This window comes from Micromys minutus, assembly GCF_963924665.1.
Source record: "Micromys minutus genome assembly, chromosome: 6".
NCBI classification, from domain to species: domain Eukaryota; kingdom Metazoa; phylum Chordata; class Mammalia; order Rodentia; family Muridae; genus Micromys; species Micromys minutus.
In genome coordinates, this window is record NC_137975.1 from 62057593 (window position 1) to 62077548 (window position 19956).

At 41.8% G+C, this 19956-nt stretch overlaps 1 protein-coding gene across 2 annotated transcripts in view; it reads left to right on the plus strand.

The window, feature by feature from the left end:
* Positions 1-19956, plus strand: part of ADARB2 (adenosine deaminase RNA specific B2 (inactive)) — a gene marked incomplete at both ends in the record, with an annotated part of 517175 nt that overhangs the window by 455932 nt on the left and 41287 nt on the right. For both annotated transcript variants that reach the window (XM_080918367.1, XM_080918368.1), the window contains 2 exons: positions 6503-6671; positions 10317-10468. In XM_080918367.1, coding sequence (XP_080774493.1) covers positions 6503-6671; positions 10317-10468 — 321 coding nt within the window. The remainder of the gene's footprint in view (positions 1-6502; positions 6672-10316; positions 10469-19956) is intronic.

Consider the following 19956-nt stretch of genomic DNA (forward strand, 5'->3'; position numbering starts at 1 on the left):
TATGATTCTGTGTGTGAGAGCATATCACCACACACACACATGCACACACACACATGCACACACACACTCAAGATCTTATTTTACAGACCTGTCTCTATACTGTCTCCCCAAATAGGCGCTAAAGGACAAGACTGTGTCCTAAGTGTCGTATGTCTCCAGTGTTACTTAGCGTGGCGCTGGCACTTTGTGCATGAGATTAATGAAAAGTGGATCAGCAAATAATGCATTTCTTGAGCTGCATAATTGTACTAAGTATGGCAGAGCCTGGAGCCAAGCAGCGTTAAGAATTAATGAGGGGCAAAGGGAAAGCAGCTTTCTTTCTTCTACAGCTCTCATTTTCACAGAATCCAAAGAAGCCAGGGCCTCGGGAACCGCAGTGTCCGCTCTCAAATAGTAGCCTGAGCTAAAGCACATGTGTGCCAGCCATCTGAACACTGAGTGCTTTAAGGAGGAGTTAAAAGTCTCAGTTTGCATCATTCAAAATACCTGCTTTAATGAAGCTGGAATGTGAAAATGCATTCTCTATCAAGAGAGTGTCCTCATTAACTCTACCCCAACAGTCCGTGGATCCTGTTAACTCTTTCAATTAGAAAATGGCTCCCAGGCACCCTGGGAGAGATAGCAGCTTGCAGCTGCTCCCTGCTGACAAATGACTGTCAATTCCGCCTCCAGGACCCCCAACCGGGAGGCAGCTCACCTAGGGAACAACTGAGCCAAGAGGGTCCCTGGATCCAAGGAAACCTGTCAGTTATGGTGTGCAGTTGTTTTTGGCGTCCCCTTCAGGAAGAAGGTATAGGGGGTTTTACTTGTATTCTGTATTCTCCTTTTGCTTTGCTGGAAGCAGGGTAGCTGCTGGCTTAAGAACTAATCGTGTCCCCAAAAGATCACGGAGAAAGTAAATCCCACCACAGAGGAGGGAACAGTAGAAAGACAGCAAGTCCTGGACACCCGAGTCCTCGTATGAAATGGAAGTCACCTGAAGTTGGGCAAGCAATTAAAAGTAGGCAGGAGGCACTGAGCCTGCCCCCAGCTTTTCTAAGGAGGAAAGGGGCAGACTTCCCTGGGGAGCTGTCCAGGAGAGAAGCAGCCCAGTCAGCTGCTATACAGGTCATAGCAGGCGATAGTGGAGTGACCCTCTGCTAACTGCAGCCAGTGAGTAACACACACTTCCTTTCCCCTCCCCCAACTCCTCAGGTTTCTCTCTGATCTCTCACAGCTACAAAATTTTACCTTTGCTCCCTATCTGATCCCTGTTTTGTCCCATGAACGGAAAAAGCTAGCTGGAGAGGCCGGGAGGAAGTAGAGATAGAGGTTACTCGGGCTTCAGGATCTAGTTCTCAACTTAGAACAAGTCTGCCTGAGTACTTTACAAGTCTCTCTTCACAGTTTATGCATGGAGAAGTAAATCTTATTAAAAATGGAAGTTCTGCTCCTCTGGGGAGGGGCCAATTTGCATATCATCTCTTTAAAGAAGTGGTTCATACATAAATTCATCAAAGAATTTAAGAGTCCAGTAGAAAAAAAAATCTGAGGCTAAGCCAGCACTCTGCACACACAGAATTCAAAACTCAGTGAACAGCAGTGTACACACTTACATAGCAGGCCTGGGTAGCATCCTGATCCCGTCCCCTTGACTTTCAGTTGCAGGACCTTGGAAACTGAATTTGTATTGTACTCATCAATAGGGACTGAAGAAATCTCTCTAATTACACAGACTCCTAGGGAGCCCCTTCTTAGAGGATCTCATGGAAATTCTGGTTTCTATCCTTAAGAAATCCATCATTGAGTTGAGAAGAATATGTATATTCACACTTTTATCCATGAGGGCAGAGGAATAATCTTTGATTCCTAGTCTTCTGGAGTCTTCCCAAACAGTGGTCGTCTTTACATTATTTTAAAGACCTTAAGTTTAGGGTTTGTTTTCAAGGTTTCCAGCACTGTTTTTGTTAACAACGTCTCTTTGACTATAAGCAAATGGGCATTGCCTTGTGAAAAGTGAGTCATGCAATGTCCATGACTTCTTTTCATGTTGGTAAGACTATCTGTCAATTCCTAACAGTTGATCTAATTTGGGGAAGGTGAGGGTAAAATTTTTGGAGAGAGCCAAGGAAGAGAGTAGCCCCCATTTTGTAGGTCAGAGACTGATTATTTAGAGAGCTTTATATGCACCAGTGTATGTACCTGTGTGCAGGGTTCTCTCTCTCTCTCTCTCTCTCTCTCTCTCTCTCTCTCTCTCTCTCTCTCTCTCTCTCTCTCTGTCTCTCTCTCTCTCTCTCTTTCTCTCTCTCTGTCTCTCTCTCTCTCTCTCTCTCTCTCTCTCTCTGTCTCTCTCTCTCTCTCTCTCTTTCTCTCTCTCTGTCTCTCTCTCTCTCTCTCTCTCTCTCTCTCTCTCTCTCTCTCTCTCTGTGTGTGTGTGTGTGTGTGTGTGTGTGTGTGTGTGTGTGTGTCAGAGAACAACCTTCATTGTCAGTCCTAACTTTCCACCAACTTGTTGAAATGGGGTCTCTTGTTTGCCCCTGAAGACTAGCTGTCCCAAAAGCTCCCAGGACTTCTCTAGTCTTCACTTCTCAGTCCACTGTAGGAGTGCTGGGGTTACTTTTGAGGATTCAAACTCATATCCAATCCTCATATCTGCACAACAAGCAGTGTACCCACTGAGCCATATCTCTGACACCTCAAAGAGAATGGAGGTGGGGGAGGGGAACCATTCAGTAAATGTAGCCTCAAGACATTTGCTCTCAGCATGTGTTGAGAGAATCTAACCAACAGTGATGATAACTGGAGGTATTTTACAAACTGCCTCTGGCAATCTCGACAAATATAATTCTTTCCATTGGCCACAGGAAGATGCTCACTTTCATCATTCTATAAATCATTCCACAAAAAATAAAATAAAAAAATATGCTTCTTAGGTTTTATAAGCCCCAAAGACCAGCAGTTGTATAACCCCTAATAGCCCAGCAAGAAGGGAAATAACCTGCAGATGCTCCCTTGGTGGCTCTATGCAACCTCACAGAGTTGGGAGATTTCCTCTCAGACACAGGTCGGATGAACAATAGGAAGTTCTGCTACCTGCTTCCTCCCATCTATTTCTGTAGCTCCTGGGGGAGAAAGAAAGCTTTAGGACTTCTGATATGAATCTCTCCTCACCTCCATGCTATTATAAATTAGTGATATTATTCTTAGGTGTAAGATTCAGGAAATAAAGTTTTTATATAGACACCTAAAATCATATATACATATATGTGTGTGTGTATATATGTATATATGTGTAAATATATACATATATATGTATATATGTGTGTGTATTGTGTGTATGTGTGTATATATATGCACACATACATATATTATATATGATATGAAATATATAATATATGTATATATATACATGTATATGCATAGATATGACATATGTGTATATATACATCTATATGCATATATATGATCGTATCTGGTATGATACATGTAAGATATATGTATATATGCATATATGTATAGATGATTTTAGATATCTACATAAAAATAATAGGTATCTACATAAGAAGATGTATTAATACATATATCATATATATGTGTATGACATAAAAGTAGAACCAGAAATGTCTATGGAGAAAGAGGACAGTAATGGGAATGAATGAGAACAGTGAAGGTAGAGCTTATGGGGAAAATATATCCAATGTGCAATATTTACTTGTACTAAAGGGTTCTTAATTTGAGCCAGACAATAGAGAACAGAGCCATGAAATGCTGTCTTCTGGGCCTGACACGGCCATTGCACTCATGAGCACACAGCAGCTGCAGCTGCCTGCACGAGAGTGGGCCCATCAATATTCCATCGTAGATGGGGAAGAGACTCAAGTAGGCTGGCCCCTCCCTGGGAAGCCATTGTCCTCATCGGTGTGCCCACTAGTGAGTGCCCATGCTCCAGTAGACACCCATCTACCCATGATCAAAGGAGTCTCTAAATGAATCAAAATCAACACAATAAGGTGTAAAGGTGAGACAATGGATACTTACGGAAAAGGTGAAGCTGGTGAGGGTCAGAGGAGGATGAGAAAGGGTGAAGAGATTAATGTGATCAGGATGTATTCTAATACGTGTTAAAACTGACGAGCATTTTAAATGTTCTTGTGCAGTTACAGTGCCATGTGCAATAAACATATAAAATGAGAAAAGACATTTAAAGATTCAAGATATACACACAGACACGTGCCCCTAAATCACAACAAACCCCCACCCCTCAACCCTGGAATGGGATCAGAGCCAAGTCCAGATCCTAAGCAGCTGCCATGGGCGCAGCTCAAAGCTCCTTCTGGAGGCTGCTGTCAGTTGTCGTAGCCTCAGGGTGGGACCGGTCACTCTGCCTGCACTGATCATTCCCTGCTGACAGGGTCTCTAACCCTAAACAGAATGACCTACGGGAGGAGTGCTCCCCTCAGACATTGCTTCCTCTGTCCCAGTCCCAGCCTATAAAATATAATTATAGAGTGGACATGTGAACTTGACCTGTGCCATGTCACAAGCTTTCACACTTCTTTGCCCTGCATGACCTAAACATCGAAATCAACCTCATTTCTGTGTTCTACTTTCACCTTGCTCTTGAGGCACAAGATGTACTAAAACACATACTCTTGAGTATACAAAACCACTGAGCCTTGTTCCAGCTTCAGGGTAGACCTCTACTGACATTTAAAGATGTCACTACTCTACTGAGTCAGTTACGTCTTCTGAGGTACTATATTTCGAAGGACAGGTATCCCCACAGTGCTCGAGTGTGCTATGTAAGACAAAGGGCAGAGATCATCAGGACTTAGACAGGGAAACAAACACATTCTGGACAGAAGGTGAAGGAATGAGGTCCTCTGAATTCTACTGGATCCTGAAAGCTGAAGGAAATAAGGGCCAACGTTTGTAGACCACAAGTAGGCATGGGTGTCTCCCAACATCTTGTATTCTAGTAACTTTTCCTATTGTTCTAACAAAATACCTGACAAGAAGTAACAAAAGAAAGGACAGCATTATTGTGGCCTACAGTTCCAAAGGCATAAAGGCATATTGGCAAGAGATGGTTGGTCATGTTGCACCCATAGTCAGAAAGTAGACAGTGACTAGGAAATTGGCCAGCTATGAAATGTCAATTTTTGGCAAACCACTTCATCCAATGAGGATCCACCTCCTAAATGTTATGCAACTTTCCCAAACAGGACTGCTACCTAGAGAGTGGGCTTTCAAATGCATGCACCTGTGACAGACATATATCTAAGTCACACTTTGCGCCACCTCTTCACAGAAGATACAAATGTGTCTGCAGGGCAGTGAACAGGCTAGGAGTCCTTCTTGTGCCCTCACCAGCTTCTGTGTCAAACACATCAGTGACTCTCTCAGAGAGGATACTGCTGTCTTTCAGGAGGGCAGGGACCTGTGGCAAAACTTCTGGAGGTTGAATTTGTGTTGTTCTGGCACACATGATTGAGAGCCCAACCTCTTAAAGTATCAGAAGGAACCTTTGCAGTGGCCCCCTTTTCTCCCCAGAGAGTCATTTGGCTATGACTGTCACTTCTTTCTCTCTAATATCAATATGTCCACAGGCTTCTACAAAAATAAAATCCTTACTTCCAACCAGGTCAGCAACTATTGGGGCAAAACTCAGCTCTCAGAACGATGTATATCAAACCAGTACCTGACTTTTGCATGAACGTACAATGTAATTGAGAACAATTTAAAGAGAAGAACTATTTATTTTTACTGTGGTTTTGAAGATTTCACTCCATTGTTTCTGGGGGTGATATAATAAGATAGAGAATCTTGCATCATAGTGGGCTGGGAAACAAAAAATAAAGGGGGAGGCACTTTCCATCCATACTTGTCTTAGGGTTTTACTGCTGTGAACAGACACATAACCAAGGCAATTTTTATGAGGACAGCAGTTCATTGGGGCTGGCTTACACGTTCAGAGATTCAGTCCATTATCATCAAGGAGGGAGCTTGGCAGCTCCCAGGGATATATGGTGCAAGAGGAGCTGAGAATTTAACATCTTGTTCAGAAGGCAAACAGGAGAAGACTGGCTCCCAGCCAGCTAGGATGAGGGTCTAAAAACCCACACCCAGAGTGACACACTTCCTCCAACAAGACCACACCTCCAAATAGTGCCAGTCCCTGGGCCAAGCATATTCAAACCACCACAATATTCCACCTGCTTTTTCTTTACCCTCTTTTGTTCCATGAAGTTTCCCAGCCCAAAGGATGGTGCCATCACATTTGGAATAAAACTTCCCCATCAGTTGGTCATTGTTGGAAACATAAATATACCCTGAGGCATGTCTAACAACTTTCCTATATGATTTTAAATATAGTCAAGTTAACAGTGAAGATTAATCACCATACTACCATGAATGTCAGCCATATAAGCAACAAAACTGTTGTCTACAGGAAGGTTGAAAAGTCTCCTAAAATGGGGTCCTTGAAGACTAAGATGTTCTGAGCACCCTCTGTGTCCCTTAGGCTTGGACACCAAACAAGCGCAAGTCATCGTTCTGTCCTCTGGGACCAAATGTATCAGCGGTGAGCACATCAGTGACCAAGGACTGGTTGTCAACGACTGTCATGCTGAGATTGTGGCCAGGCGGGCATTTCTTCACTTCCTCTACACTCAGCTGGAGCTGCACTTGAGGTAAAGGGGCCCCTGGCTTGGGCTGGACTGACACAACTCACTTAGCTATGGAGAAGCTAGACATCCAGGTAATGGAAAGGAGGCCCACAGCCAGCACAGGTGTCATTCAGTTATCTTGGCACATCCCATACACAGTAAGTGACTATATACCACACCGTATCTATTTTTATTCAGACTTGGAACACCCTTTGAGTATCACACAGACATTGAAGTGTTAAATTTCCACATGTCAGCTTTACACTCAACATCTTATTCCAAGAAATATCCTGTTTGCCTGCAGGGTTACACACACAGATCCACCACATGGAAGTTCACAGGCATAGATATACAAGAATACACCTTGCCATGACTCATTTTATTTTAGTTATTTTTCAATCAAAGCATTTTGGCAACTACTACAACATCCCTCAAACAACAACTTTCTTTATGAAACTCAAATGTCAGCAAGAGCACTGGGCACAATCAACCCTGGGTCTTCCATACCTTCAATAAGCTGTTGCTACAACCAGCTACTCAAATTATACATTTAAACGGGAAAAGACAACAATACAGTTCAGAATACAAATCACAAAGGTTTTCTTGCAAAAAGAGTAACTGCTCAAGAAGGGAGAGGCCAGGACAGAGAAAGACACGGTGGAGAAAAAAGGAGAAGGAAAAAGAAAGAGGGGGAAGAAGAGAGAGAGGTAAGAAACAGTGACTTCACTGTCTCTTGGGAAACAGGAGTCATTGTTCTCTGGAACTGTAATTTCATTGATTGAATTGAGTGAGTATTTGGTACAATATGAGATGATTTGGATCGATGTGCTTGCTCTCTGGCAAAAGTTTCATTTCAGCCATGGGAAGGTGCACGGTTGACATTGACACCTCTACTCATTTCTGACAAAATTGTGTCCACTTCAAGCAGGGCTCAGAGTTCAGTTATTTCTGCAAAGGGAAAAGGGTCCCCTTTGCTCCCTGGTCAGCATGGTTTTGAGAATTTCTCAGTCATAGTTTCTTAGACAGTGTAGGGTTCCTTGTGTTGAGTTAGGACATCCCTCAGGTGCCAGGCTTATAAATGGGCTGTTCTTTTAGTCTAGTCCCCAATCCTCATTTCCAGACCAGGCTGTCCCCATTGTGCAAACCAAAGGCAAACTATTCTTACAAAATACACAATGGCCATTTTGAGATAGATGTTCAATACTTTGTAGGCATTGTCCTACAAGGTCAAATCACTCTGTCCTGATGGCCTTGGTTCTTCTTGCATACGCACATTACCAAATATGTTCCGCTCTCCAAACTTCTAGATTTCAATGTGACTAAAATTGATATTGACAGGCTTTTAGATCTCACCTCTTTTCTGGTTTTACACACACACACACATTTTATGTGTGCATATACATGTATGTACATATGTGTGTGTTGTGTGTGTGCATGTGGAAGTCATAAAATAATCTCCTCAGAAGCCATCTATCTTGTTTTTTTTTTTTTTTTTTTTTTGAGATATGACATCTCAATAACCTGAAACTCCCCAAATAAGGTAGGCTGTTTGGTTGGTGAGGCATGGGAATCAGCCCTGTCCCTCTGCCCCTCTGGAAGCGGGATCAAAACACATTCTAACAAAGCTAAATTTTATTTTACATACATTCTAGAAAGCAAACTTGGATCCTTATGTCTCCCAAGCTATCTCTCAAGCCTCCCATGTCCATTTTAATAAGGATTTTCTGGAGTGAAGAAGTACTAAAAATCATGCTCCAATGCTAGAGTTTCTAATGTCATCATGGCAGCCACATGAGCAGGAGTCTCTCCGGAAGACACATCAAACTCCTGTAGAAACACAGGTAGATTTGATCATGTGACACTTCATACACATTCCTGAACCAAGATAGTCATAATAGTTTAACTGCTGTGGGTCTCTTTGACAGAATGTTATTCCCTTGCATGTACCAGCCACCTTTCTTATCCTTTGAAACAGGTTTCCTCAAGGCCACAAATAATGGCATCTCAGAGGGCTTTAGTCAGTGGCTCATTCATGTGAACCTGTTAGCATGTGCAAAAGTCACACAAAGGGAAGAAAGGCCTAAACATATGCCAAACAGATTCAAATAAAGGCAGTACCTTAATACAATCAATTTCTTCTTATCTGAGTCTCTGGGCCATGCACAGCAGCATGATCTATTGCTACATCCATTCCAGGAAGCCTGGTGAGGGGTCAAATGGAAGAGATGAACGTTGGAAATCCCTCAAGTGTGGGAAAGGATTTCCACTAAACACCCAGCTGCTCAGTTGGAATGTGTCTCTGTCAGAGAAGACAATGCTGCCAATTTTGCCCAAATTTGGATGCATTTTAGGGGCTTGCACAACTGTCTGGGAAAGTCAGAGACAGCCACTCGTGTTCACCAGGAGTGTACCAACAATGGCTGCAAAGGGCCTCAAGAACAAGTAAGGTTTCCTCAGTGGGCCTGGCACTGCTCTGGGGATCAAGACTGGGTGCAGTCACTCCTAAGCCTGTGGAAGAAGACCCACACATGATGAGGAGTCTCTTGGGCAGAAAGAAAGAGGTTGTTGTAGCCTCAAAGTTTCCTGAGGAGAATATGTTCATTCATCTGCATGTGAGATCTCAAAGTCCTGCAACACAGAATCCATCACCAATGGGGTGGAACATGTATAAACAGTAAAAAAATGGCAAAGAACAAAGTTCCAGAAACTTGCAAGGAGCTCAGGAAAGAGAGCACAGTTCAGTTGTTCAATGCCCATTGTGTATCATCACTGCCCTGGTAGCCCGGCTGCTCAGATGCTCAGTTAGAGACTATAAAGAAGGTTTTCCTAGATCAAAAAGAATACAAAGATTAGGAGGCATAGGTTTGATGGAGATCGACCCTGGATGAAAAGAAAAGCCAATTCTGCATTGTTTGCTGTTCCCACCTACTCTGATGGTGCCCAAGCTCACTGCCTAAAACCCCTCTTCCCTCTACTATACACACTGTATACATTAGTCCGTATTGCCCCGGACACTCCACAGAGGATTATGGTTTCATGATAGATAGCCGGCTGATAGAAGATAATACAGCGTAGTAGCTGAAGAGATAGTTCAGTTTGTAAAGTAACAGTCATACAGAATGAAGACTGGGAGTATGACACTCAGAATCCATGCTTTAAACAAACACAAACACAGCCAGGTACAGTGACACATCCTTGTAATTCCTGAGCTGAGGATAGAGGGGCATACCCCTGAGGCTCATTAGCCAAGCTAGCCTACTTAGTGAGTTCCAAACTAATGAGAGACCCTGTGTCAATAAATCAAGCAATAAATAAATAAATAAATAGGTGGGTGCCATCTGACATCTGAGGAATAACAACTGAGATTGTCCTCTGACCTACACACACACACACACACAAGAGAGAGAGACAGAGACAGAGACAGAGACAGACAGACAGACAGACAGACAGACAGACAATGGTCAGGGAGGGTGGAAATGAAAACAGTTCTGCTGATTGGGTTTGTGGCCTGTTTCCAAGGTGTCCGTGCAAGGGGCAAACAGCATATGAGCATACAAGAAGCAAAACTGGGGAACTGGTAACTCCACAAAACAAGACAAAAGCCAGCTTGTGCTGGAACGTCTCCATTTGTTGTCTTATAAGTGACCTACATCCTCTTTGTGTCCATAGCAAGCACCAAGGGGACCCCGAGAGATCAATATTCATACGCTTGAAGGAAGGAGGCTACAGGCTTCGAGAAAACATCCTCTTCCATCTCTACGTGAGCACATCCCCCTGTGGAGATGCCAGACTCAACTCTCCCTATGAAATCACCACAGACTGTAAGAAACTACATATTTTCCTTTTGTCAGTAAACAATGCTATCCCAGGTTCCTTCTGGCTAAGCTCTGGCCCAGGCCAGCTTGTATGTAGTGGAGATGATGGAAGGGAATCACAGCTACAATTAGCTAGGTACCTCCAAAACCTCGGTCTGAAATGCTCAGGTCATTGGCAGAAAAGTAGTCCGGGGTCTAAAATTAGCGATTTGATTACCATAGCACTCTGCTCTGTTTTAATAGGTCAGACATTCCCTATATCCCAGGTTGGAAAATGGAACCAAAAGAGAAAGCAAATGAGGATTCTATGGGGTGGGGGTGAGCGTAAGCTAGCTCTTTTCTGCCTTTGTCTGCAACTTGGGTGAGAAACTCAAATTTCTCAGCATAGCCAGGGGCCAGCGTAGGGTCGATTAACTTAAAAATTCCATTGCTAAACCCTTCGCTAGGACCTACAGCTCCAGTCATCTCCATCACCACTGTGTATTTCCAGGATGGAGGACAAGGCAGAGGTCCACACTTCTTTGGTACTGCTGATGCCACTGCATCCTGACGATTCGAAAGAAAATTCAAGGACTCTCACCTTCTCACTTAAATGATGCTAATTCTATGATGGTATTATTGTAAATCACCTATTAAATGATTCTATTATGATAACATGCATACACCTTGCATACTTTTGTGTGCATACCATGCATATACTCTTCCAGGTTTTTTCTATTTTAGATCTTCCCTTACTCATTTATGTGTAAGCATGATGTGTGTGTACATGTACGTGCATGTATGTGTGTGCACAGGCACACAGTATACCTGCAGGGATAAAAAGACTGTTTGTTTGTTTGTTTATAAGTATGATGATGTGTATTTGTGTGCGCATTTATGTACATATGTGTACACAGGCAGACAGTATACCTACCTGCAGGGATCAGAAGACAACCTCAACATCATCCTCACCCTGCACTTTGTCTGAAACAGATTCTCTTCTTTCTTGTTCATGGCTGTGTTTACCAGATTCACTGGTCCATGAGCTTGAAGGATTCTGTTCTCTCAGCCTGCCATCTTACTGCAGGAATGCTGAGATTACAGATGTGCAATACTGCGCCCAGTTCTGCATGGTCTTCAAGCTTGCAAAGAAAGTTCCCTTCACACCACACACACACACACACACACACACACACACACACACACATGCAAGCACACACACATGTGCACACACACGCACATGCACACACCATTTTTTCTAAAAAATCTAGGGTAGGAAAGGTTTGTCTGTGTGATCTCACATCGCTTAAACCCTTTCCACTTCCTGTAGTTTCTCTGCTAGTGTGTTTCCTTCTCAGATTCACCCACTCACTTTCTAAATAGACAATTAAATAAAAGAAGGTTTGAACAAGTGTTCAGTCTGAGGGTTCAGACAAACAAGCTAAACACTCGTGGGATTGAAGACTAACTACTTCCTCCTCATTGTCTTGGTGAAGATGCTCTACACATGCCTGGAATACAGCAGGCATTTAATAAATTCTTTTTTTCCCCTAACTTTAATGAGTAGATCATAAATGTAGCCTCACCTACAAGAAAAAAAAAGGGTTAGAACCAAACCTTGATAAGCACAGTGTGTGTTTTTCCACTAGAGACTTCCTCTGAGCACATGAAATATTTGATGTTTTGATAACTCTATTAGGACCAGATCCCTCCAATATACATATGTTACTTTTTTGTGGAAGCAGGGGGATCATGAGTTTGAGGCCAGTCTGGGCTATACCTTGGGCTGGGGAGATGGGTTAGAGGGTAAAGTACTTGTCCTGCATGCATGAGGACCTTGGTTTGAATCCCTGGAATTATGCCAGGTACACCCATAAGCCCAGTGTTCCTGATGTTGAAACAAACACACATATAAGCTCATATGCAAAACCATGGAAAGAAAAAGGGTGGTGGAGAAAAAGAAGGAAGGAGAAAGGGAGGAGAGAGGGGGCAAAGACAGAAATTAAAAGGAAGGAGGGAAGGAAGGAAAGAAGCAAGAAAGGAAGAAAGAAAAGGAAGGAAGGGAGGAAAGGAGATGATTCGTTTCCTTAGTGATATCCGTCAAACTACATGATACTAACTTGCCCTAGAAATTTGTGAAATTTGGCCTATTTCCCAATAGCTCTTTAAAATGTTTGGAGTTAGCTCTAATTTATTCAGCTTCCTCCTTGGCCCATGTAGCCCCAGCAGGAGTTAGCAGAGGGCTAAGTGAGGACCACAAAAATGTCAACCCTGCCTGAGGCCTCAGTCCCCTATTGGGGACCATTCTGGCTCATTGGGTTTCCCATGTCTCTGTACATCAGGCACCAAGTGTGGCTTCTCAGCCCTCAGTTCTAACTTGCCATGTCAGTGGTTTAGAAAAGCAAACAAACCCACTCGCAGAGGCCCCCTGAGGTTCACTTCCACACACAGATGTCTTTTATTTCATGGTGCTTGTAAGAAGTGGCAGGTGCCGGGAGGAGGAGAAAAACAAAGCCTCTCCCTCATGGTATTGCTACTGATATGACAAGCAAAGGAGATACCAGTGCCCGCATGCCTCTGATTTAAGCTCCCGTCTCCTGGCCCGTCCAAGAGTGCAGAGAAGGCGGGCACTTGCAGTCTTGCAAAGTGGACTCATCAGCTAAAAGCCACGCATCATTCCCCTTCATCACTCCACGGGGGCATGAAAAGCCAAACTACCTGCTGTCCTCTGCTTGGAAGGAGCCTTCAGAGACATTGCTCAGCATCCCTCATGCCTCCTGAAGAAGGCATACACTCTCAGGAGCAGCTTCTTCAATTTCCACCTTGGACAGATTGCTACAACTCCCTGCTGTCCACTTGCACATTGATTTTTCTTCAATTATTATTGCTCCCCTTTAAGGAGGGCTGAACTGATGGATAGCAGAATTCAAGTAGCCAGGTCTTGGCCTTTAGGGGCTCCTTCCATGGCCAGCAAAGGACCAAAGACCATCTTTCTGTAGCAAGCCTTGCAGAGAGATGCTGGGAAGAATCCAGTTAGCTTTAGTTCCAGAGGTCCAGCCTCATTGCACCAGGAGCTCGGGGTCCATGTTTCTAAATGAAACACTGGAAGCCTTCTTTCCTGACCCTAACTGCTAGTGTGGTGTTGTGCACAGAAGCTAAAAAGCACAAATATGCTTAGTGAGATCTTCATCTGGTAATCTAAGAGGCACCCCAGAGCAAAGGAAGCTCTGGGACAAAGCTGTCTTCTGGGACAGGTTTTGTCACTGCCCAGCGCAGTGCTCTCTGAAGCTCTGTTTGGTTTTAGTCAAACTCTTTTGTTAGGTCCAGTGGAGCTTTTGCTCAGTTCTTCCTCTTGGAGCCTGGAGTGTGCTGACCTTTATGAACTTGAGAGTGTGGCAGGACCATTCATTCTCTCTCCCATGCATATATACACACGTACAAGTATGCACGTACAACTGCATTTACCCGAGCTCGTGTGCATATAACACATAACAAATACATACATCCATGAACCCATGTGGTCCTATACTGAGATGTATCAGAGTCTACAACTACAACATGACTAAATCCTAAGAGACTTAACTACTTACTATTGGTTGGGTTTTTTTCCCTTCCTTTTAATTAGTGTAGGAACACAGATCAGAACATCCTAAGGAAAAATTAGAGTTTTAAGTTTTCAAGATGTGTTGAGTTTGTTTATTGTTTTTGTTGTGGTTTTATTTGGCTTGGATTAGTCTATTTGCTTGAGACAGAATCTCAGAAATTTCACACTAACCTCTAATTTACTATGTAGTCAAAATTGACCTCAAACTCCTGATCCTTCATTTATTTCTCCTGATCTGCTGGGATAAGATGTGTGTACAACCATCTAATGAGTTTATGTGGTGCTGAGGATCTAGCTCAAAGCTTCATTCATGCAAAACAAGAACTCTACAAACAGCTACAGCCCCAACAGGCTTCTGAGCAATTATTTTGAATACATTTTGACTTAAAATGTAATTACTGCACTTCTCTCCTCTTTTCTCACTCCAAACCCTCTTTTAGTCACTTCCTGCTAACTCCTCCCATGTTCACACCCACATTCTCAAATTGATATCCTCTTTTACTCTGATTATTATGGAACTAGCTAGATGGATGGGTGGACAGACAGACAGACAATGAATGAATAATAGATAAATGATACATGCATACATATATACATACATATATACATACATACACACATACATACATAGGCAGACAAGTATGTAAATATAAGCTAATGAGTCCATTTTGCACACATATATAAATAAAGCCTGCTGAGTTCATTTTTTGTTGTTTATGTGTATATGGCTTTCAGGACTGGTGACTTTGTATTGGATAACCAATTAGAATACTCATTTATGGGAGAGGCTAATTATTTTCTCAGGAGTCATTAATTACCTGTAGTTCCTTAACTAGAGTTGGAACCTCATGATATCTTCTCCCTTCCACACTAGCATGTCTATTGATATTGTCATTTTTCGGGTCTTGCTTATGCAGTCATTTCTAGAAAAAGTCATTTCACAGCCAACTGCTTGCATTGTGGCTCTTACAATCTTTCTGCCCTCCTCTACCCCTATGTCCCATGAGCCATGGGCGTAGGAGTTGTGCTGGCTGGGTATGTATTTATTGAGTCTAGAATATATACAGACCATCTTCTGCATTGTGTCTGGTTGTGGTTTTCTCTAATGATCTCCATTTGCCGAACCGAGAAGCTTCTTTGGTGGGAGTGACAGCCACACCTATCTCTGGGTATAAAGATAAGATTTAGAAGATAGTTGGCAATTATGCTAGTCTAGCAAAATGACAGTGATATATTCTCTTCTAAGATCCATGACTTCACTATCCCCAGGTAGTTGGTTAGGTTTCTTGTGTGAGGCATGATTTTCCTCCTGTTGAGTGGTCCTTAAATCCACATAGCTGTTAGTTACCACCAATACTGAATACTACTATTTCCCCCATTATGGATATCTTGGCATGCTGACAATTGTTGTTCATAAGGGCACAGCAAGGTAGGGCTACTAGTTGCCTCCCTCCCTTGGCAGCTTGTAAGTACTTTCTAGTGCTGTGAAAGCAATAAAATAGAAGCTTTCAGGTGGAATGTATCTCAAACCACCCAAGTTCTGGGTCCTATGTGTGAATGTCTTCAACCACAGGTATGTACCTTCAACCAAGATGAAGCCAAGAGAAACAGCAATGGCCTGCATTGCCTCAGGGGTTACTATCTTATAACTATTAGGTCCATAAGAGATCATAGCCTCACTTAGAATTTCTAGGAGGACATGTCCAACTCCACAACAGTACAAAGTATCTTCCCTCTACCTTTCTAGCTCACAGCTAAGGAAGTTGCATGAGTCCCTCAAACCCTATGTGTCCAACTCTAGGTGACCATCCTAAATCCCTGAGGCCACATGCAGGGTTCACAAGACCAAGGGACAAGACAAGAACCCTGGTGTTATTAACAAGTCCTGCTTTCTTTGGATATCTAGAAATTGTATTTCCTTGTTTTACTTTTTCGCCAGTGTCTGTGTAGATCAAAAGTGTCTAATTACAGAATCAATCAATGACAATTCGCTTGTGACATTTAGGGATAAATGTTGTCTTCAAGCTTAGAAATGTACTAAGTTTGGTTGTTTCCAATCGTGGCTTATCTATGGGATCACCTGAGAAGTTTTCTTAATTTTGATTCCTGTCAGACTTTTCCTTTGGCCAAGATACTGTTGCAACAGAAGTGGATCATACCATCAGTCATGTTTCGGGTCAGTGGTTTAAAACTGCCTTAAATCACACCTTGACCAGTCTGGTCATTTGTTTCTTGCTTAGTAGAAAGGCCTTCAAGGAGAAGAGAATATGACTGAGTATCTGCCAAGACTGCACAGCGTTCTGTACAGGACACGTGACTCTCAGCATGCTATGTTACATGCAGCAGGAGGGAAAATTTGCTTCAGCGACAGACTCTGAAGAACAGAGACACTTGCTCCTCCCAGAAAACTCAAAAACTGCTTAATCCTGTGACTTCCTCTGGTCCTAGGCAGGTTGAGGTCTATCAAGGTGAAGACAAATGCCTGAAAGTCACTTTTCGATATTAAACCTCTGTCAGATGGAGAACTGGCAAAGATGTTCTCCCATTAGATGACAGTTTCTTCATCCACTTAATTGTTTCCTTTGCTGTACAGTAGACATATTAATTTCATGAGGTCTGATGTATTGACTGTTGGTCTTGTTTTCTGAGCCACTAGAGTTCTGCTTGGAAAGTCCTTGCCTGTATCTGAATCTTCCAGTATTTTTATCTACTTTTTTCTCCGACAGTTTCAAAGTTTCAGGTCTCATATAACAGCCTTTGACCCATTTTGGTTGGTGTTTATGCATGGTGAGAGAAACTTTCATTCTTCTAAGTATCCTCTCTCATTTATGGTTCCTGAAGCTAACATGGCCACATTAAATCATACATGTACTTATTAAGTGAATGGATTTGTGAAATTGTCTATGGGAATAAAAGGGGCCAATGAGAATAAGATGGCACAGGAAAAGGAGATGCAGGGGAGAAAGAGGGCCAAGGGAATATCAGGACCCATGCACTCCACCATGGCTGAACAACTTCTGCCTTTCTCTCAAATCACCAGTGGCCTCTTTATAAACCTCCCTTTCATTAATTTAATGAAAATTTTCAATGATTTAGCTTATTGAACTTTGTAACAAATCTTCCACAGATGCCATAAATGAACAGGATTATACAAATATGTATCTTTGGTATTGTGCTAGGTGCCTAATGCCTTCATGCCAAATCAGTCACATCCACTGTATAAAAGGGCAGGCTCCAAAACTCAGCCAAAATTTTGCGGTAAATATTATAAAAGCAGCTCAACTGGTTCTCTCCATTGTCACCATGCACTTCACCCCATCACTTCTGACCCAAGCGTCCACAAGCCACTGTATGGCATCCCGCCACTTCTCTTCCACTCACAATCCCCTCGGCACGATGTTACCATGCCAGGCATACACATTCTAAGTGCCACTGCACTTTCTCTTGAACTCAACTAAGTAGCCATATGAAGGAACACAGCGCACAATACCTGTGATCCAATTGACAAGATACAATTTTTTCATCTAGACAGCACAAAGTCCTGTACATACACATCCCATAGAAATATTCAGAATAACTTGTGTCTATGCACAGAGAAGAATTTTAACATGTGTTTCCATGGTTGCTCCCAGCTTCTTCCCCTAGCTCTCGATTCTTCCTCCCTTTCTAAAACTTTGTTCCCGCCCATTCTTCCTTATTGTCCAATGACAGATCTCACTTTATCCTAGACCTGCCTTCTTACATAAAGACATCATCTTCACTAAAATCCTGTAGAGATTTGGGGAAAATAAATTTAAGTTCCTTAAATTCCTGTCTTCAGATGCCCTAGTGAGTCCTGAGAAACATGTTACATAGGATCATGCTCATGCATTGTGAAGTAATAAATTTTCATAATGCCATAATACAACTAAAACAAAGATTGTCTATATAACCATGTGATAACTATTAGATGGTTTATTATAGGATGAAATACGTCACAAATACACTTTCTATAATATGTTAATTGAAGACAGCTGGAATTTTTTAATTAGGATTTAAAAATAATTTCTTCTTATCTTGTACATTTGTGGAAAGTTGGGAATTTTTGTTTGTTAAAATTGTCTTGTTTCTAATGTTTAACTCTGATACACACACACACACACACACACTCACAATTATATCATTGGAGCAGCCATTATGTTTTTTTCTATTTTTTTAATTGAACAACTTTATTTTAAAAGACAAAGATATACAGATTTTAAGCATTTTTTTGCATAAAAGTATACAAATACATTTTTGTCAGTACTTGATTTTTTTAAAGGTTTGGTAGTGTGCATTAAAATCTTACTAGTTACAATGAGCATAAAGTACATGTAAAACAAGATGTAACCTGGAATTAGTCAAAGTTTTCTTGGTGTGTAAAGATTAAGCATAATGGTTTTTTATTTTCTTTCTTTCTTTTTTTTTTTTTTTTTTTGGTCTTTGTTTTTTCTTGAACTTCATATATAGTCTGTCAATTGTTTCTGGGGTGTTCAGAGCTTTCTGGGGTTAGTATCCAATTATCAGTGACTGCATATTATGTCTGTTCTTTTGTGACTGAGTTATCTCACTCACTCAGGATGATATTCTCTAGATGCAACCATTTTCTTAAAAATTTCATAAAGCCATTGTTTCTGATAGCTGAGTAGTACTCCATTGTGTAAATGTACCACAATTTTTGTATCCATTCATCTACTGAAGGACATCTGGGTTCTTTCCAACTTCTAGCTATTATAAATAGGGAGGAGCAGCCATTATATTTAATTAGTTATGTTTTAGAACTCCTTTTGAGCTTCTCCAAAAAACTAAATAAATGAATATTCACCTGAAGCATTTCTTAAGCATACTGTTACTCTCATTTCCTCACAAGCAATCCAAACTAATAAGGATTTTTAAATTAATAAACATAATAAATGATGCAGCTATGTGTAAGAATTTGTAGATTTCTAATAGACGTGGGAGTATCTATGTATACATGACAGACAGTATAAAGTTTCACACCTTCATTGTCTCAAGGACATTCAATTCACTGCAGATTCTTTAAGGTCAATCCCCTGCAGTTGCCGGTTATATTGGCATTTCATTAGACTTGAAGTGGCATCTTCAATTCCCTCCTGCCTCTTGTAATTAGCCAAGAAAGATCCAGAGCCAGAGGAAATGGTTTATAGGAGTTCAGCGCTCTTCAGCTCACCCTGAGATTAAGCGGACTCATCAGGGGTCACACTAGAAAAGGCAAAGTGAGCATGCTCAGGAGCATTGTCCCCACCTGGCTCTTGAGGTGAAATTAATCTAACCTCAAAACTTTTGAGTTGGCTCTGAGGAAATATTGTAACTCAATCCAGGCATTTTTATTCCTTGACATTAACAGATGGCAACGATTTAGAAAGTTTTTTTAAAAAAATAATAGGCAACTTTCAAGGCTTGGAAAATGATACATAGTTGCCATCTTTGGAGAATATACAGACAATATAATGGGCAGTACAGAGGAACATCAGGTACCAGGTTCCCTGACAATTTGCCACCCACATGGGGAAGCAAAGCCTCTGACCTTTGGCCAACACTGTTGAAGCTATGAGGGTTATTTACTGCTCCATTCCCAACACCGTCACAGAAAGCTACTACTGAAAAGGACCCCATCAGAATTGTGCAAAAGTTCAGGATTAAAGCCAACGTATCTCAAATATTTTTGAGATATGTGTGGAGTGGAACATACATAGAGATATATATTGATAACACGTATCTTCCACAGCTGTACAAAATATTGCATTTGGTAAGGATGTTTTACGTATGTATCATTGTAATGTCTTCATATCCACTCTCATCACCCTTTCCAATTCTACTGGTCCCCATCTTTCCTTGGAATAATAACTCCCCTTCTACGCTATAGCATATG